This window comes from Lepidochelys kempii, chromosome 3, assembly GCF_965140265.1.
Source record: "Lepidochelys kempii isolate rLepKem1 chromosome 3, rLepKem1.hap2, whole genome shotgun sequence".
In the NCBI taxonomy this organism is placed as follows: Eukaryota; Metazoa; Chordata; order Testudines; family Cheloniidae; genus Lepidochelys; species Lepidochelys kempii.
Window position 1 is genome coordinate 167,392,858 of NC_133258.1, and position 24,348 is coordinate 167,417,205.

A 24,348-nucleotide genomic window follows, 5' to 3' on the forward strand; every position below is an offset into this window, starting at 1 on the left:
TTTTAGGGTTGCGGTATAAGACATTGTTCAGCAGTAAGGGCTGTGAAGTACATGGAAGTAAACACAACAGTGATAAGCAATAAAATTTAAACTCATCGTTCCTGGCTCTCAACTTAGTATGCCTGTGACTCCAGAGTATTTGGCAGAGCAAATGGAATCTCTCTGTCCCTCCCTCAGAAAACTGTCTTCCTTTGTGGTGCACTAGGACAGGAAGTCTGATTCAGCCAAAATGTGAAATGTCTTGCAAAATTTGGTATACTTTAGAGGTCTAAGATCAACTCACTGCAGTGGAGGTGTGGGGAGAGAAACATGAAGGAAAAGAAGGGAATACCATTCATTAAATTATCCATTCAAACTGCCTGATGGACAAGGTGGTCCAACTGACTCTATTATTGGGCTATACAGTTACAGCATCCAGCAATGTGATTTACTGGTAACATGGAGCCCTGACATGCATTAATTGTATTGATGGGGACAAGAGAGTGCTCGAATTATATCACAATGTATGGAAATATAAAATTGGCTAAAGAACTACTGCATATAATTAAATACAGATTAAAGATATGGCAGATTATACGGAATCACCTGAAAATAACAGCTGGCCTACCACATATTAGGAGTATATACTTTAAGCACTGGCAATGCAGTCCACATCCATGGATCCCCACAACCCTGTGGAGTGCTTCCCGTAGGGGAGGAAAGGATTCTGGAGGTATGCTGGGTAGCTTCTCAATCCTGAGGATCCATGAGGAAGAAGACCCCTCATTGTATTGGAGGGCTGGCTCCCATTCCACCTACCTGCACAGTCCTCATGAGCTGTTCTGCCACTGGCCTAAGCCCTTAGTGGCCACACAACAGTAGCCACAGTGGTATGCAGGAGCTAATACTTCTAACAGCAATAATTCCTGATTGGATACTGGCTTGAAGATCCACAGGGGATGCTGCTGCAGAAAGCACAAAAACAAATTCAATTAGCTTTATAAATAACTGATTTTTATGCACCCTGAATTCAAATGTCACCTTGTTATAAGTTCACAGTAAAACCTTGCTAATTATCAGTTTGCTAATCCTCAAACCCAAATTCTCATTAACACCCTGCAATTTCACTCTACTTCTTTGTGAAGATTTAACAGTCAAGTATTGTAGTGAGATCCCATAAGACTAAAAGACTTCTTTATTTTTTACAAAGTACACTATGGTGTGTACATATATATAATAATTAAAACTATACATGTGAAAAAACCAAAAAAGGACTTTTTGTGCTACAGAAGTTTTGAGTTTGTGTTTTTTCTGCTGACTTGCTTATTTGCAATGTTGGCTGATTTACTATGGATCTCCCAATCATTAATGTTAATTAGCGAGTTTCTACTGTACAAAGAGTTCTCTATAGTATATCTACATTGGTATATTTGGCAATAATGTGGACAGCATTAGTCTTAAATATAGTGTTTTTTAACTGTGGAAAAATAATTTTGTCCTTAACATCTAGTAATAGTTGTAACTATAAAAAGGTAGCACTCAAGAGCTATAAGCCAAGTAAAATTGGTACTACACTTAGTACACAGTAATCCAGTCACTCATTAAAACACTTTAATTTTCCTACAATAGTATCTCAAGTGTGTAGAGTATCACATTAACTTTATCAAAAAGAACACTGAGATGGTAAGAGTCACCTTTCTTGCTCAAACTATAATATGGTGAAATTTAATAATTAAGTCTTTCCTTTTCTACAGTCACTTTTAAATTTCTGTGCCAATGCTTGGATGTCTTAATGTCTCTTCTGGCAACAATATAATCTGATGTGAACTCTTAAACTACAAAATCATTCTCAACCCCTTTTAAATTCTAAAGGTTTACATTAACAAATCCACATGTTATTTAAACATCAGGTTTAAAATTAGTTAATGTTTGAAGAGTGCTTTGAACCTGCTAAATATAAGTGCCGTTATTAGTCTATTGCCAACAGTTAGAAGATTTATTTTGATAGAACCGTACCTGAAAACTGTGGCTGTTCCTGAACAGAAAGTGAGATGGCTTGTGGTTAAAACAACACTATGGTAGATTTTAAACAGCAAGACAGTGGAAATCCCCCAAGACTAGCTTTGCAAAGATCACCTCTACAAACAAAACAACAAACACAGAAAATATTAGGACAGAAAGGCAAACCTTAAGAATATTCCTCCTTTAAACTTCTGCTGCAGTGACTGAAATTCTACCCACTGCAGAATTATTGTCTCTGGAGAAACATAAGCTTAGAAATACCCTTTTTCACATTTTTCCTTGCTGAGCATTTTATAGTTTTCATTAAAATGTTGCCAGTTTCAATGGAGCTGTATCTGATTTGACAATTCTTTGGTCACAAGGAAACATGGCATTTGTAAAGACGTAAAGAAAACAAAGGGCCCAATCTTGCAATTCCCTACACAAGCAGTCCTTACTCACACAGGTAGAGCCACTCACATCAGGTGAATAAGGGCGTGTCAACATGAGAAATTGCCACCGGTTTAATTTAAGATGCTATTTTAAATGGATTTCATTAGATCTGTGCAAAAGGCTGTGTGGATAGTCTTATTTTGGTTTAAGCCAGACTTGCCAATTTAACTGAAGTCAACTATACTGGAGTTTGCAACAGTTTAAGTAAATTGGTTTAGAAACAGATTTAAACTGGATCAGCATTTTTCAAAATTTGGGTCATGACCCAGTACTGGGTCACGGCATGTCAGGCACTGGGTCTCTCTGGTCAGCACCGCCGACCGGGATGTTATAAGTCCGTCGGCAGTGCTGCCCAGCTAAGGCAGGATAGTGCCTTCCTTTTCCAACACCGCGCTGTGCCCCGGAAGTTGCCAGCAGTGGGTCCGGCTTCTAGGCAGGGGGGCCACAGGGCTCCGTGCGCTGCCCCCGCCCCGAGCACTGGATCCACACTCCCATTAGCCACTTCCCGGCCAATGGAAGCTGGGAGGGGAGGCAAGAACCACGTGGAGCTGCTTGCACGCCTCCGCCTAGGAGCCAGACCTACTGCTGGCTGCTTCAGGCACAGTGCGGTCCGAGGTGCCAGGACATTGGGGAAGCCTGCCTCTGCACTCCGGCTGTGCCGCTGACGGGGAGCCACCGGAGGTAAATCCCCTGCCCCAACCCTGAGCCCCCCAACCCAGATCCCCTCCTGCACCCCAAATCCCTGACCCCACCCCAGAGCCTGCACCCCAAGCCCAGAGCCCTGACCCCCTCCTGCACCCCAACCCTCATCCCCAGCCCAGAGCCCCCTCCCACACCCCAAACCCCTCATCCCCAGCTCTGTTGGGTCACGAGCATCAACCATTTTCTTCAACTGGGTCCCCAGAAAAAAAGTTTCAAATCCACTGAACTAGATGGTCGCCCACTTTGTTGCTTCTGTCTGCCAAGCTAAATGGATATAGTGGGGGGCTCCTTTCATCCTTCCATCTCCCCCCGCCCGCCACCACTTCCTTTGTGCTACCCTCCCAACCCCCTCTATTTCAGTGACTTCCTGAAACCCTACCACTCTTCCCTCATACCAATGTGCAACAGTTTTCAGGGAACCCAGCACTGAGATACCTTTATACCCTCTGCCACTGCCAACCTTTCAGCCACTCAAGCCCCCTCCTCTGGGCTATGCCAGCCCTGTTTTTGCCTTAACAATAGATGCACCCCAGTCCCCAAGTCCCCTTGAAACATTCCCCTGTGATATCCAGCCCCTGACACTGGCTATTCCCAGAAATCCCAGATCCTCTGCCTCCAAAGGAGCAGGGTACCCCAGTTTACCAGTTTTACCTTAAACCACTGCTCCTGTAAACCACACAACACTTGTAATGAAACAAAAGGTTTATTTAAGCAAGCAGAGAGACTGCACTACAAACAAGAGAGTGTGATAGAAAGAAATGGTTACCATACAAAATAAGATTGTAAAAAACAAACTTGGGCCTACACTTATAGTTACTTTTTCCTATCTAAAAGTAAGTTTCCCTCGCCAACGTGCAGTCTGTTGCAGAGCTGGATCGCTTTACAGGAACCACGATCCAAATATTTTACGACAAAAACCCTCATTCAAGAAGACGTCTCTTCAGTAATTGGATCTAATATGCCTCGCTCCACTTGGTTATACTGTAACAGTCTTTTATTTTTAGTCATAGACCTGACAATTCCCCCAAATGATATAATGTTTCTTTTTTACCTCCAAGTGGTTTTGATTGTTTGCAGTTGTCTTTGATAGTTTTCCATTGACTGTTCTGGGATGGGCAATGGTAAACAACAGAGCCTTGCATTACATCACCGGCTAACCAGGGCCGGGTGGCAACTCCCTCCTGCATGAACGGGCCATCACTCCCATGTTACTCCCTTGTGACTCCTTTTAACTTTAGGACCATACAAATATAAACTTCAATATAGTTTCATTATTCCTTCAAAACTACCCGCACACAGATCATGCTACAATTATGAACATAAATGAATTGCAATCTTTCAATAGAGACCTTACGTGTTACCCTTTATGGACAAATACACTGTAAGCAATGCATTTGCGGTAGTGAATTTGCCAAGTTTGAGATGAGAGCTGTTTACAAAGAACAGGGGACCTTTGTGTCACACAGGGTCTCGGTGTGTCCTCCCCTCCACCCCCACATTTCTCTCTGCCACACTCCATTAGTCCCATTTTTCTTCCTCCCACCGAGGGAGGCTCTGGGTGCCCTCTCATTCCTCCATGCCCTTCTTCCTCCCTAACATTCTTATTATTCCTTTCTATCTGGGAGATAAGTCAGGGTGTCAATATTATAAACAGCATTGGGACAATGGGCAGAGCTGAGATGAGGTTGTTGTTATGCTGGAAGCTGTTAATAGCTGCCATCAACCAGTTCTTTGATCTACAGTTACAGGGATGGTTGAAACGGTCAGCTCTGTTAACCAGATGCAAGGGACTCCATTTTCTTGTCCTCTGTCTTTTTCCAGTATTCTGATTTTCACCCAAATCAACAAGTTTCTGCCCACTGATTCCTAGAACATTTCCTGAAATTTGGAATGGATCAGATTCAGTGGTCAAAAGTTATTGTGCTGCATACAGGCAAACAGACAGATGGAAATGCCATCAAGTTTTAGTGTAGGGCCTTGCTTCAGTTGGACAATTAAACTGGTGAAACTCGTGTACAGACAAGGCCTAAGACTACTAGCATGGTTAAGGGTTTGTAGGATTGGGACTTTGATTTCCTCCCCTCCCCCCCACATCTTTACAAATGACATCTGCCCTCAGGACTTATCATGACTGAGCTGTTGAGTATATGCAACCTTTGCACTTCTGGAGGTCAGAATATCTGCGTTATATGGATTTTCCACAAAAGTCTGGTAGATGTAGAAGGAAGTGATACTCCTACTTTGTTTCATTTGCGCAAGATAGCACTTGGAGGAAAACATAATTTTATGTGAGCACAGCACCAGAAAATGTCATCTGCTTCTAGGAAAGCTTTGGGGAAAGCCCTGAAAAGAGAAGTTGAGATGCACTAGGATCCCAGTTTTAGTCAGGTTTCAGAGAGGTAGCAGTGTTAGTCTGTATCAGCAAAAACAAGGAGGAGTCCTTGTAGCACCTTAGAGACTAACAAATGTATTTGATTTGTTAGTCTCTAAAGTGCCACAAGAACTCCTGACAGTTTTAGTCAATTTCACTCTGCAAGTGAGAAGAAAGCACTAGTTTCATGCTATTGTTCAGGTACCCCTTTCCAATTTCTTCTGCAGCTAGAAGTATTTTGCAGACCCTCCAAGAGAAAGGAGGAAGGAAACAGTAAAGGGTGGCAAAGGATTATTTAAGTATGTGGGGAGAGGATGAAGGTAAGTGAGAAAACAGACAGGAAAGGATAATGAGAGAGAGTGAAAAGAAATGTGGTCGTCCATCAACTTCATTAAAAAACTCTTACAGATACAGACAGACATCTTCCTTTCCAAATGCAAACAGATGGACATCATACCAAAAGGACAGAAGGTAAAAAATCCATTACAGTCTACATACCACACAGACTATGCTGACAGCTTGTGCCACACACTCTCAAAGAAACTGCGGAACCATCTGATCAACATCCTATACAGCAAACAGGGAAAGATTAAGAATGAGCTCTCAAAAATGGATACTCTCATAAAAAACCAACCTTCCACACAAACTCCCTCGTGGCTGGACTTTACAAAAACTAGACAAGCCATTTACAACACACACTTTGCTTCTCTACAAAAGAAAAAGGACACTAAACTATCTAAACTACTAAATGCTACAAGGGGCCACAACAGTGGTTCCCTTAACCCACCCAGCAATATTGTTAACCTATCCAACTATACTCTTAGCCCAGCAGAAGAATCTGTCCTATCTCGGGGCCTCTCCTTCTGCCCCGCCACCCCCATGAACATGATACAGTTCTGTGGTGACCTAGAATCCTATTTTCAACGTCTCTGACTCAAGGAATATTTCCAACACACCTCTGAACAACATACTAACGCACAGAGATCTTCCTACCAACACTACAAAAAGAAGGATTCTGGGTGGACTCCTCCTGAAGGACGAAACAACAGACTGGACTTCTACATAGAGTGCTTCCGCCAACGTGCACGGGCTGAAATTGCGGAAAAGCAGCATCACTTGCCCCATAACCTCAGCCGTGCAGAACACAATGCCATCCACAGCCTCAGAAACAACTCTGACATCATAATCAAAAAGGCTGACAAAGGAGGTGCTGTCGTCATCATGAATAGGTTGGAATATGAACAAGAGGCTGCTAGGCAGCTCTCCAACACGGCTTTCTACAAGCCATTACCCTCTGATCCCACTGAGGGTTACCAAAAGAAACTACACCATCTGCTCAAGAAACTCCCTGAAAAAGCACAAGAACAAATCCACACAGACACACCCCTAGAACCCCGACCAGGGGTATTCTATCTGCTACCCAAGACCCATAAACCTGGAAATCCTGGACGCCCCTTCATCTCAGGCATCGGCACCCTGACAGCAGGATTGTCTGGCTATGTAGACTCCCTTCTCAGGCCCTAAGCTACCAGCACTCCCAGCTACCTTTGAGACACCACTGACTTCCTGAGGAAACTACAATCCATCGGTGATCTTCCTGAAAACACCATCCTGGCCACTATGGATGTAGAAACCCTCAACACCAACATTCCACACACAGATGGACTACAAGCCATCAGGAACAGTATCCCTGATAATGTCACAGCAAACCTGCTTGCTGAACCTTGTCCTCACCCATAACTATTTCACATTTGGGGACAATGTATACCTTCAAGTCAGCGGCACTGCTACGGGTACCTGCATGGCCCCACGGTATGGAAACATTTTTATGGCTGACTTAGAACAACGCTTCCTCAGCTCTCGTCCCCTAATGCCCCTACTCTACTTGTGCTACATTGATGACATCTTCGTCATCTGGACCCATGGAAAAGAAGCCCTGGAGGAATTCCACCATGATTTCAACAATTTCCATCCCACCATCAACCTCAGCCTGGACCAGTCCACACAAGAGATCCACTTCCTGGACACTACGGTGCTAATAAGCGATGGTCACATAAACACCACCCTATACCGGAAACCTACTGACCGCTATGCTTACCTACATGCCTCCAGCTTTCATCCAGACCATACCACACGATCCATTGTCTCCAGCCAAGCTCTATGATACAACCGCATTTGCTCCAACCCCTCAGACAGAGACAAACACCTACAAGATCTCTATCAAGCATTCTTACAACTACATTACCCACCTGCTGAAGTGACAGATTGACAGAGCCAGAAAACTACCCAGAAGTTACATACTACAGGAGAGGCCCAACACAGAAAAAAAACAGAACACCACTAGCCATCACCTTCAGCCCCCAACTAAAACCTCTCCAACACATCATCAAGGATCTACAACCTATCCTGAAGGATGACTGACCCATCACTCTCACAGATCCTGGGAGACAGACAGCCCCCCAACCTGAAGCAAATACTCACCAGCAAGCACACACAACACAACAAAAACACTAACTCAGGAACCTATCCTTGCAACAAAGCCCGTTGCCAACTGTGTCCACATATCTGTTCAGGGGACACCATCATAGGGCCTAATCACATCAGCCACACCATCAGGGGCTCGTTCACCTGCACATCTACCAATGTGCCAGCAATGCCCCTCTGCCATGTACATTGGCCAAACTGGTAAGTCTCTATGTAAAAGAATAAATGGACACAAATCAGACGTCAAGAATTGTAACATTCAAAAACCAGTCGGAGAACACTTCAATCTCTTTGGTCACTCGATTACAGACCTAAAAGTGGCAATTCTTCAACAAAAAAACATCAAAAACAGACTCCAACGAGAGACTGCTGAATTGGAATTAATATGCAAACTGGATACAATTAACTTAGGCTTGAATAAAGACAGGAGTGGATGTGTCATTGCACAAAGTAAAACTATTTCCCCATGTTTATTTCCTCCCCACTGTTCCTCACACCTTCTTGTCAACTGCTGGAAATGGCTCACCTTGATTATCACTACAAAAGGTTTTTTTTCTCTCCTGCTGGTAATAGCTCACCTTACCTGATCACTCTCATTACAGTGTGTATGATAACACCCATTGTTTCATGTTCTCTGTGTATATAAAATTGCCCCACTGTATTTTCTACGGCATGCATCCGATGAAGTGAGCTGTAGCTCACGAAAGCTTATGCTCAAATAAATTGGTTAGTCTCTAAGGTGGCACAAGTACTCCTTTTCTTTTTGCAGATACAGACTAACACGGCTGCTCCTCTGAAACAGAGAAGGGGGAGTGTATTGGGACAGAGGCAACAGAGAGAAGGGGCAGGAAGAGAGAGAAGAAAAGGAAGATGAGAGATAAAGAAAGGTCATAATACTAGTTCTTTTTTAAAAACATTCTTAAATGGAAGTGCATCAGGGCCAAAATAAGGTCTCACTTTTGCAAACAGATGAGTCGACCATCGCATTTTTTGTAAAACTGGGGTCTTAGTGATAGGCTATAATCTGCCTATTAACTCACTGAGAGCTACTATACAGGGATTCAACTGATTTGCTCATCACCATCCAGTGCAAGGCCTAAAAGATTTTTGTTTTTAAATTTTCACCACTCTTGGCAATTTGATTTGTCCTGAAAGGACTCTTTTAATCAGCATGTGAATAGAAACCCCAGAATCAACTCCGCTTATTCATTTGACTTACTACAATAAAAGTTAAACTCTTATCTTAATTCACCCTCACAAAAGGTTGCCCCCCCTCCCATGCTCAATTACATTATTAATAAAAGGAGTACTCACGGCACCTTAGAGACTAACAAATTCATTTGAGAATAAGCTTTCGTGAGCTACAGCTCACTTCATCGGATGCATGGCTCTCAGATCACTCCTCCTTCATGAGCCCTCTTTCTTATTCAGTCACACCACTATGTCTGACGTGATTAAGAAATAAGACTGAACTTTTAGCAGTAAGAGACTATCAAATGTCTGAGAGCAGAAGTGATTTTCAGCGACCATCTGAAATCGCTACTGGCAGCAGTGGTGACACCGAAGATTGGCTGCTCTTAAAATAAAGGGGAAATATTAGCTTAAAAAAAAACAATCTTCAAAATACTGTGCATGGTAAACAGAGAAGGATGTTAAACAAATATGCTTTCTTATTAAACATACATCCTGTATGATTAGAGGGCTATAATTTTACTATCAATCATTTACAGAGCAAATGCAAGCCAGCTGTTTTGAACAAAGCCCTCTCCTTAGCAGCCAGCACAAGCCATTTGACTGGGCACCAGGGACCTCTGCTGGGAGAAGGGGAACGAATCCTTTCTGCAGACTGTGGAGCAGGGACAGAGACACTCTGTGGAGGCAGCTTTACTGTTTTGTACTTCAGGGGACTTAACATTTAGATCAACAGTTCTAAACCCACAGTCCAATTAGCACACAGCTGCAGCCCAGCTTTGTACTAAAAAAAATTCAAAATTTGTGGCTCTAATCTGAAAGGGGGCTGGCTGAGGGGGAGACAGCGTCTGGCAGCCTGCATGAGCGCTCCTGCCAGCAGAGGGCTGGTAAGTGCCCCAGGGAGGCAGGAGAGTGGGTCTCTGGGCAGGTTTGTGGTGCGGGCTCTGAGCAGTGAGGGGGTGGGGGATGCTGCAGCACTCCCAGATTTTAGGTGGGGCCCCGCTCCTGGCCCCGCGCCTCAGGTCCTGGCTGCCGGCTCACGCCGGGCGCTCCGCTCCTGGCCAGGTGCCAGGGGTCCGGGTCCCGAGACAGATCCGGCTGCTGCCCAGCCTTGCACCCAGGACTCTGCTCCTGGCCCCGCTCTCTGGAGGGGTCTCTGGGTGGGGGACACTGGGCATAGGGGACTGTGGGGGATTTTTGCAGGGAGGGGAGGTGGCACACTGTGGTTCTCAACCTGTGGCCCACGTAATGCACATGCGGCCCACAATGATAAATAGGTTGAAAACTACCGGTTTAGATACAGTGGCCTTACCAACCCCTCTCTCAGTGGTAGAGCCCTGCAAATCCACCTATATCGTTTTTGCAGATCGGATGCTGATACAAATGTTGTGTCCGTGCAGAGCTCTACTCATTGGGAAGGAAGATCCTACATCTGGCTTCTTTCTTGAGTGACCACCTCTGGCCGGCCCTGGGCACAGCACAGACATGGTCCACATGGAGTTACGACCACTGGGTACTTGAGGGAGGAAGAAAAGCCGTAATACAGAGTCGGAGGACAGTGGTCATGGATGAGATAAATAGAGGTGGATTTCACAGACAATAGCAAGCAGCCCACATTTGTATTGTCATCCATTACATTTCTGATTTAAGTAGTTGCGAGACATAGCTATTATACTTAAGGGAATAGTAAACAATAGCTTATAATTATTCTTTGATCTATTATTAGGAGCCATAACCTGGCTCTTTAGGCACAAGTCCAGTTATCCCAAACTTCTACAAGGGTAACTTTGTATCTTAAACCAGAATAGGTCCCAAAATAGCAAAGACTGAAAAATGCAATATGACTGGGTGTTTGTATTTTATAATGACTGAGTTGGATGAAATTTGTTTGTAGGTTGCTCTTCTCCTTGTGGTTTATGTAGTCACTAGGGGTTTTTGCATTTCTACACTACCTTCCACTAAATGATCTCAATGCAATTTACAATTAATGAACTTAATCTTACAGCACCCAAGTGAGGTAAGGAACACACACAAGGAAAAACTTAAGCATACATTTAACGTAACATACTATGAGTGTCCCCATGAAGTTAACTGGGCCCACATTGCACAGAATTCAGCATATGCTTAAGTCTTTGCAGGACTGGGGTCTATGTACCACAATGATTTGCCAAGGTCATCCAGTCAGTAGGTAGTAAAACTGAGTACAGACCCAGATCTGCCTCCTACTTCTCTACTCTCAAACTGGATAATTCTTTTCATCTTGTGTTTTTAAGTCCACTGGACAGAGGGGTCAGTTGCTCTAGGGATCATTTCAGAGTCAGCATACCATGTGCCCCACTAAGAGTGCTAATCAGCTCAAATCATAGAGGAACTGTGCAAAGAAGTCCCCAGGAAAAAAAAATACAAATGCAAACAAGATATTTATATAGGCCAGTGCCTCCAGTACCATAAAGTGACGGAACAGCTGAAGTTTTCTGCTTATTTGTTCATTTTTGTACAGTGCTGTGCTCTTAGGCCTTCAAATAGAATGGTTTAAAAATAGAAGTGTATATTACTGTTCCCAGCCTAGAGCCCCCCACTGACCTGAATTCCTTGACAGAACTATTTCTTAGTAAACAAAGCACTGCAACCTTTCGTTCACCGCACGTGTAAGAGGAAGTTATGAAAGGAAAAATGGTACTGGCTGATGCCAGGAAGCACCAGCCACATGAACAAAAAGCAAAGTAGTACAAGCTTCAATAAACGCAGTAATATTAGTGCTCCTTTCTGCCAGTTCTCAGATGGCTGACTGTACTTTACATGATCAAAGCCTCGTGCCTCACAAGTCAACACATCCCTTGCACATCTTTAATCAAGTACAATCACATCCCTCATTGCATAATACAATGCAGTAAGCTTCTCTACAATTTAAAAAGGTCAGAGCTGCTAAAAAGGCATTTGTCAAGAGAGTTCCTCCACTTTTGAATTTGCTCTCCACCTCTCATTGGCCAGAATCCAGATCTGTTAACCTTCAGGGCATGCTACAAAACACCCACATTTTCAGTTGAGCATTAGGAGGGAAGGAGGTGCACTAAGTGTTAAAGGGGAGGTATTATACCTGCCCTGGGGATCTTCTATTTTGTTGGCTGGTACTTATTCATTAGGGTGGTAAGAGAAATTTATGACGTTAGAGGTGCCCTGACGTAATTTAACACAGGAAACGGGTGCTTATTTATGCTTTTATAAATAAAAAGGAAATCATATACTGTGGTGATGAGGGTCTTATAAACACAAAGAGAGAGAAGATAAAGAACTCTATAGTGTATTATCTGTGTTCAGGTTCTTTAAATTGACCTTGTCACACTAAAAAGAAACTTGTAAAGTGTTATAAGTGCTACATCTAAATTCATAATAAAGGAGGAAAGCACTTAGAAAGGTGTTTTAGAGAGCATTTAGTGGCTTAGCTATATTAAAGAATGACTGACAATCCAATAGGAAGCTGCTGCTTTGGCAGCTGTTAGGACTTAGGGAGTGCACACACCACAAAACCGGAGCCAGTGAATATTGTTGCAAGGAAAATTTTGCCTACTTAAATAAGGGTGCACGTGTGTGTTAATTTAATCTAAGACGAAGGGCCCTGTACCCACACTGGGCTGTCTCAACCCAGCAACCCTGACCCTAATTCACTCCCTCAGAGGGGCTTGAGCCCTACCAGAAAGTAACTAGGCATTACTCCAAATGATTCTTTTAAAACAACAGAACGGTACCAGAGTTGAGGTCACAATAAGTTCAAAAGGTTTCCAGTTTTGTGTGGCTCAGACCTTCCGGAAACAGAGGCATTTCCTGCCCGCGTTTCCCGCCAGCAGACAGGGACACCTGCTGCCGGGCGTTAGGGGAGCTCGAACCGAGCCAATTCCCAGCCCTGGCTATAGGGAAGAAGAAATAACGGGTACTTCCAAGCACGCAAAAGGCCAGTTCCGCAAACCCGGTGCAGCCCACGCGCTCGGTGACTTGCAGTGGGACTCCGAGGCGTGGAAGGGCGGCGCCGGCGGCCCCCGAGGGGTTCGATGCTCCCAGGCGGCCAGCCGGGCTCGCCCCGGCCGGGCCTCCCCCGCAGGGCGCACACCCCGCAGCAGGCGGGCGCGGGAGCGTTGCTACGAGAAGCTGAACTTTTGCATTTCCCGGCGCCGGTGCGCTGCGCCGCGCCTGCCTCCCCCTGCGGGCTGCAAAGACCGGGCTGCGGAGCCAGACACAAAGACCCATAACGCCTCGGCCCAAGCCCCGCGCGAGAGCGAGCGGCACGGAGGCGGCCCCTGGCAGCCAGCCCAGCCCAGCCCAGCCCAGCCCGCCGCCTCTGCAGCTGGCGCCCCGGCCCCGCGGAGACAGGGCTCGCCTCGCACGCGGGGCGGAGCTGTCAGTGCGGCCGGGCTTTGTTCTCAGCGTGCCCCGGGTCGCAGGGGCCGAGCTGCGGGGCTGCTGCCCCTCCCACCCCCGCCCGCCTGGGCCAGCTGGCGCGCTACTCACCGGCAGCAGCCGGGTCCGGCTCGGCAAACTTTCCCGCCAGCCGGGCTGGCTCGGCAGCCCGAGCCCGAGCCCGAGCCCGGCCCCGTCCGCAGGGAGGCAGCACAGGGCGCGGCGAGGCTCGGGCGCGGCGATGGGAAGCGCTGGCTGCGACTCGCTGCTTTCGATTTCACGGCAACTGCGCGCCCTGCTGCCTCGGGGGTGGGGAGAGAGAGGGGCACAGCGGGGCTCGGCTCAGCTCTCCCAGAGAGGGGCGGGCCACCAGCGGGGTGGGGTTTGCAGGGTCCGGCCATCATTTACTAAGCAACCTCGTGGCTACGGCTCATTGTGGCTTTGTTCCCTACCCCTCCGCGAGCTGTGGCTCGTCTCTAGCCTCGTCCGCCGGAGGCGCTGGCAGCGTTGTCCCTGCACGGACGGGTGCAGCCCCACAGCCGCTGGAGGGTGCAGGGAAAAGCCAAGCCCCCGGCAGCTCTCTGCGCGCTGAGTCTCCGGCATCACCCCACGCCGCAGCTGCGGGCGCGGCTAAGAGCCGGGCTACGAGCAGCAACAGCTCATGCTGTACATCGCCGGGCAGAGCGAGAAACAACGGGCAAGTGTCTTCAATTATGCAAGTGCATGAGTGGGGCCTAGTTAAGGCCCCATTTCTGCAAAAGCTTAAATATGATTGTAACTTTATTCACGGTAGTCTCAGGGGACTAGGCCCGTGTAAAAATTACACACCTGTTAAGTCACTGAAGCCACCAGGCCAAAATTTCAAATAGTCTTATGAAATAAATAGAAAATATTACCCATTTCCAAAATGCAACTGGCTACATGGAACACAACAAACAGTAATGCTAAACACTGGTACCATGTAGCGCCTATGATTTTATAGACAGAGCCAGACACCCACCCACTTAAAAAAAAAATTGTACATTTCAGAAGTCAGTCAGTGGTATGTCTTCATAAATAGTACAATGCAGAAATGACACCACCACACATTTCCTAATTAAATTAAATCCACTACTAGTCTACTTTTGTTATGTGCTGTTTAGAGAACGTTCACTTCTCTTCCAGAAGTGGCTGCTTTTCAGTGCTGAAGTGCACCCAGCATACATATAGACATAGTTTTAAGATTTGTGAAACACTTTGGCAGATTTGAATGAAAGACAACAGGATAATAGTACATAGCAATGGAAAAGCGCCATCAGACCAAGCTGATTCCCCTGCAAAGGCTAAAGCAAGTTACCTGCTAAAGGAAGTAGCAAAATTAATTATTGTCCTGAATCTCATAGTAGTTCTCAGGCATGCAAAACATTGAAAGTGACTTTAGCAATCTGAAGTTAAGCATCCTTGCTGGTGGAGAATGGTACTGAGGAAGCAAGCTCTTCAAAGCGCTTCCATAGAATCATAGAATATCAGGGGTGGAAGGGACCTCAGGAGGTCATCTAGTCCAACCCCCTGCTCAAAGCAGGACTGATCCCCAATTAATCATCCCAGCCAGGGCTTTGTCAAGCCTGACCTTAAAAACTTCTAAGGAAGGGGATTCCACCACCACCCTAGGTAACGCATTCCAGTGTTTCACCACCCTCCTAGTGAAAGTTTTTCCTAATATCCAACCTAAACCTCCCCCACTGCAACTTGAGACCATCCTTGTCCTGTCCTCTTCTACCACTGAGAATAGTCTAGAACCATCCTCTCTGGAACCCCCTTTCAGGTAGTTGAAAGCAACTATCAAATCCCGCCTCATTCTTCTCTTCTGCAGACTAAATAATCCCAGTTCCCTCCGCCTCTCCTCATAACTCATGTGTTCCAGTCCCCTAATAATTTTTGTTGCCCTCCGCTGGACTCTCTTCAATTTTTCCACATCCTTCTTGTAGTGTGGGGCCCAAAACTGGATATAGTACTCCAGATGAGGCCTCACCAGTGTCGAATAGAGGGGAACGATCACGTCCCTCGATCTGCTGGCAATGCCCTTATGTATACATCCCAAAATGCCATTGGCCTTCTTGGCAACAAGGGCACACTGTTGACTCATATCCGGCTTCTCATCCACTGTAACCCCTAGATCCTTTTCTGCAGAACTGCTGCCAAGCCATTCGGTCCCTAGTCTGTAGCGGAGCATTGGATTCTTCTGTCCTAAGTGCAGGACTCTGCACTTGTCCTTGTTGAACCTCATCAGATTTCTTTTGGCCCAATCCTCTGATTTGTCTAGGTCCCTCTGTATCCTATCCCTACCCTCCAGCGTATCTACCTCTCCTCCCAGTTTAGTGTGATCTGCAAACTTGCTGAGGGTGCAATCCACACCATCCTCCAGATCATTTATGAAGATATTGCTTATTGCCATGAAAAGCTTAATTTAAGGAACATTTAGTAAAAAACACAACAGGAGAAAATATTTTTTTTAAAAGGCAGGTTCAATTTTAGAGTCATCATCAACTCTGATAGTGTCCTAAGAGCTGTGCAAGTAACTTCCATGCACTTCAATATCCCTTTAATAGTATTCCTTGTAAAGCACTTAAACCTAGCTTCCCATTCTTCTCTCCATTTAAAAAAATCAAAGATTCATATTAATTTATACCAGTCTATAAATAATTTTAGCAGGACCATAATTATATTGAACTTGTTTGTCCATTACCCTTCACTTACTGTCCTGCTCTCTGAAGACAAGTGTCTTTATCATAACATCCTGTAACTACTTTTACAAACCAGAGATTCAGCTCTTACTCTTACCAATTTTCAGTTTCAGAATAAGAATTTGTAGTTTAACTACACTTAAAGTTACCCAATTTTTACATTAAAATAATAAAATGCTCATTTTGCACACTAGTGATTTATTTTAAAGGGCTATTTGCTCTTTATTCATTTTTTTTTTTTTAAGATTTCAGAGCAATCCCTCAAATCCCTTCATTGGTTTTCCAGTTTAACACATTCTGAAGATCCCTGCCTTTCCCTTATCACAAGCACAACCTATTCCTCTTATTACTCCCTTCATTTCTTTCTCTGAGCTTCACACCTTCTTTCAAGCTGCTTCCTCTCCTTTGCAAGCAAGACACACAAGCCCATACTAGTCACCTTTATACGCAAGCCACACTTTTTTCCCCAGAGTCCCTCTTACAGTTGCAATGTCACTGTGTCCATCTAGCCTCCCCCATAATGTAACAGTTGTTCCATGTTTTACTTTATATGGACTGTAAATTCTTCCAAGTAGGAACTGTCTTAGAAGTGCTATGGACACTTTTTATAGTACCAAAAGGTAATGTTCCAATTCATAATCAATGTCATTTAAAGCTGAACAACTAAGACTGGAACTTTGTGTGCCTCCATATTCCATTTCTGTGCATCAGATTATTGAACCTAGAAACACTTTGTCCAGATCAGACCTTGCACTTTTAATTTTCCCATTCATTTTGAGTAGTCGCTGTTTAGATTTCTTTATTAACTGAAAATAAACAATACAAAAGAAGAGCTGTAAAGTTATATTGTTTCTGAACAATGTAGGATACACTTTCTCTGCCAAACTTAATAAAAGGTGTGCAATCATTTTATATTTCTTAAAAGTAACAAAATTAAGACAACCTGAAAATTAGTTGAGTTCATTTCCTGAACTAGTTATAAAAAGACAAAACCAGGAGATTAGTGGTATGGCAAAAACAAAATCTCCACTGAAATTAACACCATTGTATAATTTTATTTCTAATTATTAAAAAAATATAAGTGAATTTAGAAGATAATCACAGTATAAGGGCCCTAAAATTTCAGACCATTACAAGGTACATAAAAATAGAAGACACAGATTCCTTTAAAACTTTAATCCTTTGATTAAGCAGCAAGCATATCACTCTTCCAGGCAAAAACACTGTTTAAAAAACAAACTCCCACCCCCAAAACAAGACGTGCAAACTGTATGCACATATTCTGCAAAGCACACAATAAAAAGGACATCTTGCTATGTACATGTTTTTAGTACTACAACTGCTAAGGTTTCCCTCCTGTGTGCCACAGTGTACGTAAACTAAAGTACACTACACCCTTGCCCCCCAAATACAGCACCTTTGCCCAGTTACAGAATATTTAAACAGGATTAAATTGAATTACAATGTACTGAACAGTTGATAGCAGTCAGTGGTGTCCAACTGTACTGCAACACCCAACATTTTGCATACTGAAATTCTATTGACAATAGACAAGACAAAAATTAGCAAAGGTACAGTACACACACCAGGGAGACTTGATATCAATACTTAAAAAAATACTGAAAGATGCATTCTACTTAGGTAACAATTAAAATTAGATATTTATTTAAACAGTTATGTCAAAATGCACAAGACAGGGTTCTTGTCAGCCTGAAAGTCTGGAGGTCAGCCAGACTTCATGTAGTTGTCTGAGGGACCCTTTTGACCCCCAAAACAAAAGTTCCAATGATCACGAAGAACTCTTCATGGTTTTATAATGCTGCTTTTCTTTCTGGAACAGCCACTATCTAATGTCCATGTAGTGGCTGGGAATCTAATTTTGGTGTGAAAGAAAACCCCCAAAAGGGACTTCTGTACTTAGAGCTAAGAACATTAGCAGAGACAGATGTTTCAAAAAACAAAGTCTCCTAAATTTACCATTTCTGAAATGTGTTTTTATGTAGGGTTGACATTGTAACCATAATTAAGGCTACACGTCTGATTTTAATATTAAAGTTACAAATGTAGTAGGTAAAAGGCTTCTACAAGAACTTCCCTTTGCACAGATACAAGATTTCAGCAAAACTGTTAAACCGTAAAACATCAGAACCACTGAATCTGTAGGAGACTGAGGATTGTAAATTCCAAATTCAAACTGAAGATCCAGTTTATTTTTAAGGCCAGTCTATATTAGGCCTAGAACAGAGAGTTATGAAATTACACTTAAAATATTCAAACACTGTTCCAGCTAAAAGAGCTTCTAGAACAGTGTGGTGGTCAATATGGGTGCAGGACACAGTGTTTTAAAAGCAAACACTTTTCCATAGCTTGACCCAGTCCACACTGGTTCCCAAACAATTTGATAACAGTAACTTTAAAAACGCTTCCTTACCCAAGTTTCTGGCCTAAGTTTTTTTTAGGAGAACTGACAAACTTACAATTTCACATTTTACCTTTTTGTCACTGAAGACACAAATTATAATTTCAGATAATTTAGTTTCTCCAGTGAAGTCCCCCAACTCCTAACCAAAAAAAATTTAGAAGGATCAATAAACACCAAATGCAGACCTGCATTACTATTTAATTGTTTTGTATTTGATTTAATACAACTAAAACAAAACAAAACAAAACAAAAAAAACAACCCAGATGGGGGAAGGGAAATCTGAGATAACCATTTAGCCTTCTCTGAAATTAAGTTGTTTCACATAGTCCCACCGTCATAACATTTGAGGACACACTCCCTGCTAATTGGCATTACCAGTATTTTAGTTAAAGCTTTAGGTAAAGAGCAATAATACAGAGTATGTAACTCTAGATATGACCATTTACAAAGGGATTAAAAACCACTGTACTGCAACTGTAAGTGTAATAAGTGGAGTAGCCACATTAAAATAGTGGTCATTACTGGTGTTTTTCATCATCTCCTTGGACCTGGAAGTTGCTGGCACATCCACTTCCTACAATTTTGCACTAGGAAATCAGAAGCCTGGTATCAGAGGGTTTATAAGATTCGAACACATTGCTAGATTTAACACTTTTGGTACAACAGCTGAGCAGATCTTCAGATTACTCTTTCAAAAGGAGTATTTAATGAGAAAGTATTTTAAAGAAAGTAAAGTCTGTTTTGAGAAAGCTATAAAAAAAGTCTATAGTTTAAAAGTGCATGAAATACTTCTATTGTATATCTGAACTGCAGGCTAACTATTGATTCTTACACTCCTAACATAGGAAAACATAAAAATAATCCCTCACATTTATTTCTACTGTCAGTTAAGGAGTTGTCACAGTTCCTAAATCTGCCAGACTCTTTGCATCCCTGTACTAAGATGTTTCAATATAAAGAACTTTAATAAAATAAATAGAGTAAAAAAATCAGTTAAACAAAACCTTGGTGCACAGAACATTTATTTGCTAAAGAGATTAGCTTCCTTCAACAGTTATTTGTATGGATGAGGGCTGAACTGTAGGCATTGTTTTGCTGTACAAGTCTTCTGCACAGAAGATTCTTTTCTATAGATGGTCGTTCCTGTGGTTCCACTGCTAAGATTATTAGCTTGCTTCTCTGTGTAAAACTGCTTCACAATACCTTGGAAGGCTTGCTCTTTTCTCCCCTTCATTATTTGAGAAAAGTGGACACTGATAAAATTTTATCGAAGGAGTTATGATAGTTCTGACCTATTTCACTTCTTTAGTGCAGAGTGGACTGTGATTCTGTCTGAATTCCAATAAGTGAGGGTGGCTGTTGGCCACTGACTGTGGATAATACCGGCCTTGGATTTAGACGAGGAGGCATAGAATTAGCTGGGCGGATAAGTGGTGGTGGGGGCTGGTTTAGGGTTGGTCTTGGCTGAATAAATCGAGCCTGTTGCTGAAGTGGTGGAGGCTGACGATGGAGAGCAGGAGCAGCCGGAAGTGTTGGACGAAGTAACGGAGGAGGCTGGTTCAAAGTTGCTACCGGGGTTGCTGGAGCAGATGCCTGTGCAGGAGGCGAAGGGCCTAAACCCTGAGTGATCTGCGTGGCTTGTCCCTACACAAAGACAAAATGGAATGTAAAAAGAGCCATACTGTCCAGAACAAAATGCAGTTTGGGTTGCCAGTGTCCACTATCTAGAAAGCACAAGCTTTTTTTGACATTGAAAAAAACAAAAGTTACCAAGCATTTTAATCTCTAAATTGCTGAATAGTGCAACGAAAAAATAGAATATTGATGAAACAATACAGTTCTCTTTTCTAGAATCAGGTATCTTCCTTTTTTTAAAATTTTCATTAACAGTAAATACAGTCATAAGAAATTCACTATTAGAGGCCCAGTCCTGTTCCCAATGAAGCTTATCAGATCAAGATCAGGCCTTCAAGTACACTAGTGTATCACAATCAGATTAACCTTACATTATATTTCACTGAATTAAATGCTATTCCTCAACTCATGCTTACTAATACGTGATACACAAAACACACCTCATCTTCTTCATCAGTGCTCTTTCCTGATGGCACATTAGAAGTATTTTTTGTGTCCTCCCCTAAAGTAGAAGCATCACCATTAGAAGCCAGGGTTCCTTGTTCAGCTTCCCATTCCTGCAACACCTCCTCTAAGTTAAACCGACGCCTGTAGTTTACAAAGAAGTTCTTCACTTGGCCAACAGTCTTGTTGCCAATTACATCTGCAATAGCTTGAAAATCTTTACCATATTTGCGTACACCTGAAAGGCAAAGTAAATAATACACCTGTGAAGGACCGGTCAAGCACAGCTATTTGTGAAGTATGTATACAAATATGGCCTTTGGGGCCTACAGCTAAGGGCTCACTTTAATTTTAAGAACCTCTCCATTAGAAGGTAGACTATAGCTTCCGTTTAAAATAAATAAATAAATAAAAACCAAACAAATCAAAAAGATTCCCAAAAGCCACAATGACTCTTCCTTGCAAAGATAGCCTTGAAAGTATAAATTATTCACTAGGGTAAGGGTTTGTCACTGATTTTTCTAAAGATCCTGGTAATTGATAGGGCCCTCCCTACAGCCACACACGGCTGGTCTCTGATGTGTGAAATAGACCATTTGATATTTTTGGAGGGGGAGAGAACAGTACTCTGTGAGCTTCAACTGATGGTTACAGGTCTTCTTTGTAGGCTTCCCCCAGCTAGCTGCATGCTAAGCTAGCTCCTTTTCCAAAAACCCATGTGGCATCTGACTGAAAGGAGCAGCAGAATTTTCAATAGCATGAGTCTACTGACTCAGCCCAAGGCAGAGCCAGGACATTAGAATTCTAATCCTGGCTCTGACACTTCCTTTGTGCCCTAAGAGGAACAGGCTAACAGCCTGTCATTTAGCTATTTATGAAATGGGGGAACAGCCCTCTGAATATAGGACAAATTGGCAGATATTCACTGGGCTTATTTGGGACAACTGCCCTTAAAAAAAAAAAAAAAAAAAAAAAAAAAGTAGTGTTGGCAAAAGAGCTCTCAGCAAAAGCAGCTGAGACCCTAGGCTCCCAATGCAGGAGAATTGGAACAGTCCAATTCTTCTCCCTTCTATTCATTTTAATATCAGTCAGTTTGATTTGGGAGTGCCTCAACTTATTTCTGGTCCTCCCCAAAATCTTAAGACCGCTTTTGGCACTAGTAGGTCAAAAAAAAGTTAGTTATACCCGATTTTGTGGAAAAAATGTACTTGCCCACTCAAACACAATAAGGCTGGCTCTGTATGCTTCTCTCTCCCAACACAATGTACTAGCACTGAAAAATTCCATCTGAAATTTTGATATGTCAGTTATTTAAGGAATGGTAGATCAAATAAACCAAATACATGTATTTTAAATACCTGAATCAGGTTGTCTCAAAGTGAAATATTGAAGTTTACCAGTTCTCCCTCAATTCAGTTTTCATTTTCTTAAAAACAAAGATATTTGAGTCTCTCCCCTTTAAATACATTAATGAGAACCCTTGAAGTTTCTCCTCTTTCCTGTTCTCAAGGGAAAAATCCTCATGTTCTCCTGCACTCTGAAGCTTTGCTTTTAGCTACTATACTAAAAACGACGTTTTTGATCAAAGAGTCCAAGAGTTTTGTACCTTTCAGACTCCAGAGACAAGGCCTGCTTGCATTTTATAGCCTGGGATAAAAATTACTCTACAGTAATCCATAAACTGGAGACAGTTATATGATTTTTGCTTTCTGCTAGGGAACCTTTCATATGTCATGAGCAAAATAAGATTTGACTTATGTAATGTGGAAAATTGCTGATGACTTTACCCATTCAGAATCCATTATAATACTTAAAGGACATGCATTTTCTCCCCCAATAGCAGAAAGTTATATGCCAAATGTAATACCTCATTTAAGAAAGGTAAAGGATACAGAAGGAGAGTTATTTATTTCAAATTAGAAAATCTGAAATGTACGCTCCTAGTAACTTGATAAAAAATGACATGACTTTGCTCTTTCTACTTTTCTTTTTGAAAAAGGGCTTCTAATATGCAGTGTCTTGTTCATCTGCAGTGAATGTACAAGAGAAAATTCAGTGCCAATAAATAGTTCAACTACAGCTGAAACTAAGTTGAAGCTTCCATTTTAACCATTAAGGGCCAAATAAAATTATGGCTGGTTCTGCACGTATGTACTAGTAAGCTCCTGCTCCCCCCGTAGAGATCTGCAGGGGGGAAAAAAAACCAAACTGGCTGCAGGGAGACAGAGTGTGCAAGAGGGAGCAGTAGGGTCTCTAAAGAGGGTAAGTCTGGGCAAGACACTGTGCTCTGTGCACTGACAATGGCAGGGGATGAGAGAGAAAGACAAGCGATATAGCTACACCTTTTCAAAGTATGCTCCCTCCAGTACTCAGTCTTTTGCCTGTCATAATAGAAGGCCAGGTCCACACTACCACTTACTTCAGTAGAATTTCATCGCTCAGGGGGGTGAATACACCACCCTCCTGAGCAACGTAAATTATACCTACCTAAGTGCCAGTGTGGACAGCGCTAGATCAGTGGGAGAGATTCTCCTGCCAACATAGCTACCGCCTCTTGCAGAGGTGGATTTATTATGCCAATGGGAGAACTATCTCCTGTCGGCATAGAGCATGTTCGTCAGACATAGTGCTTCTAGTACAAATGAGCTCTTAACTCACACGGATGATTAGAAGACCCATTGTGACTTACTTAATGAATTCTGCAAATTGGTAAGTGAACAAAAGGATAACAAAATGAAATGCATTTCTCTCATTTGACCACTGAGGTTCGGGTTCCTTTTGGATTCCTTTTAGCATACTAGTAAGTATCCAATAGTGTTACTGAGATTGATTTATACAAGACTTCAGTACAGCACTCTTAAATCTTCATTGGGAGACACAGAAAACCTAACATACTGACAAAGTTCCTTTCAAGATAAATGTATACTATCAGCTTTCTAGGTCATATAACTGCAAACTGGTGCACAGACTACTCATCATTACAAAATCAAGTTTCAAACACTACCGTAAGTTATTTCCTAAAGCTTTCCTCCTCTCCGCCCAGGAGACTGATTAAGCTTGATAACTTGCCTAGTCTTAGCTCAATAAAGTAGAAATAAATAAATAAAGCTCAAAAAGTAGAAGCTCTAGTCCCAGACCGGAAGTCTACATGGCAATGAAACAGCCCTGCAGCCCAAGCCCAAGTTGGCTGGCATAGGCCAGCTGTGTGCTTTTCTTTGCTGTGTAGACATACCCTAAAAGGCAGCACATCCTTAGGAGTGAAGTTAAGCCATGATCTGGCACAGAACTTAAGAGTTCAGCACCTGAGTATCCTCATTAAAACTAATGCTTTGCCAGTTTGGGGCCTTAGTGCATGGCATGGCTAAGTAGTACTCAGCATATCACTGTACAGTCATTGGACTAGAACTGAAATTGTTGCAGACAATAGATTAGAAGGGCAATGGGAGTGGAGGCTCCAGCATGGCAGCGGGAAGCACAGGCCACTGGCTGCACAGAGGTGGGGGATCACTCTGCAGGCCCCCGCCCCCTCTGGGATATGGAGTCGGCAGTG

General features: G+C 43.1%; 2 protein-coding genes across 14 annotated transcripts in view; both read right to left on the minus strand.

The window, feature by feature from the left end:
* Positions 1–13,887, minus strand: part of TRAF5 (TNF receptor associated factor 5) — a 38,979-nt gene extending 25,092 nt beyond the window's left edge. The window contains exons 1-3 of one of the 5 annotated variants that reach the window (XM_073338954.1): positions 13,685–13,887; positions 1,996–2,117; positions 608–941 (exon numbers count right to left, since the gene is read on the minus strand). The gene's annotated coding sequence lies outside the window, so the exon portion shown is untranslated. Of the gene's footprint in view, positions 1–585; positions 945–1,995; positions 2,118–9,309; positions 13,398–13,684 lie in introns of those variants that run through there. The other 4 variants (XM_073338951.1, XM_073338950.1, XM_073338952.1 and 1 more) reach the window with 4 other exon arrangements.
* A 3,444-nt stretch (positions 13,888–17,331) lies between these two features.
* Positions 17,332–24,348, minus strand: part of RCOR3 (REST corepressor 3) — a 35,195-nt gene continuing 28,178 nt past the window's right edge. For 8 of the 9 annotated variants that reach the window (XM_073338970.1, XM_073338964.1, XM_073338973.1 and 5 more), the window contains 2 exons: positions 20,795–21,036; positions 17,332–20,363 (listed from right to left, as the gene is read on the minus strand). In XM_073338970.1, coding sequence (XP_073195071.1) covers positions 20,025–20,363; positions 20,795–21,036 — 581 coding nt within the window. In that variant the 3' untranslated portion in view covers positions 17,332–20,024. The remainder of the gene's footprint in view (positions 20,364–20,794; positions 21,037–24,348) is intronic. The other variant, XM_073338972.1, reaches the window with a different exon arrangement.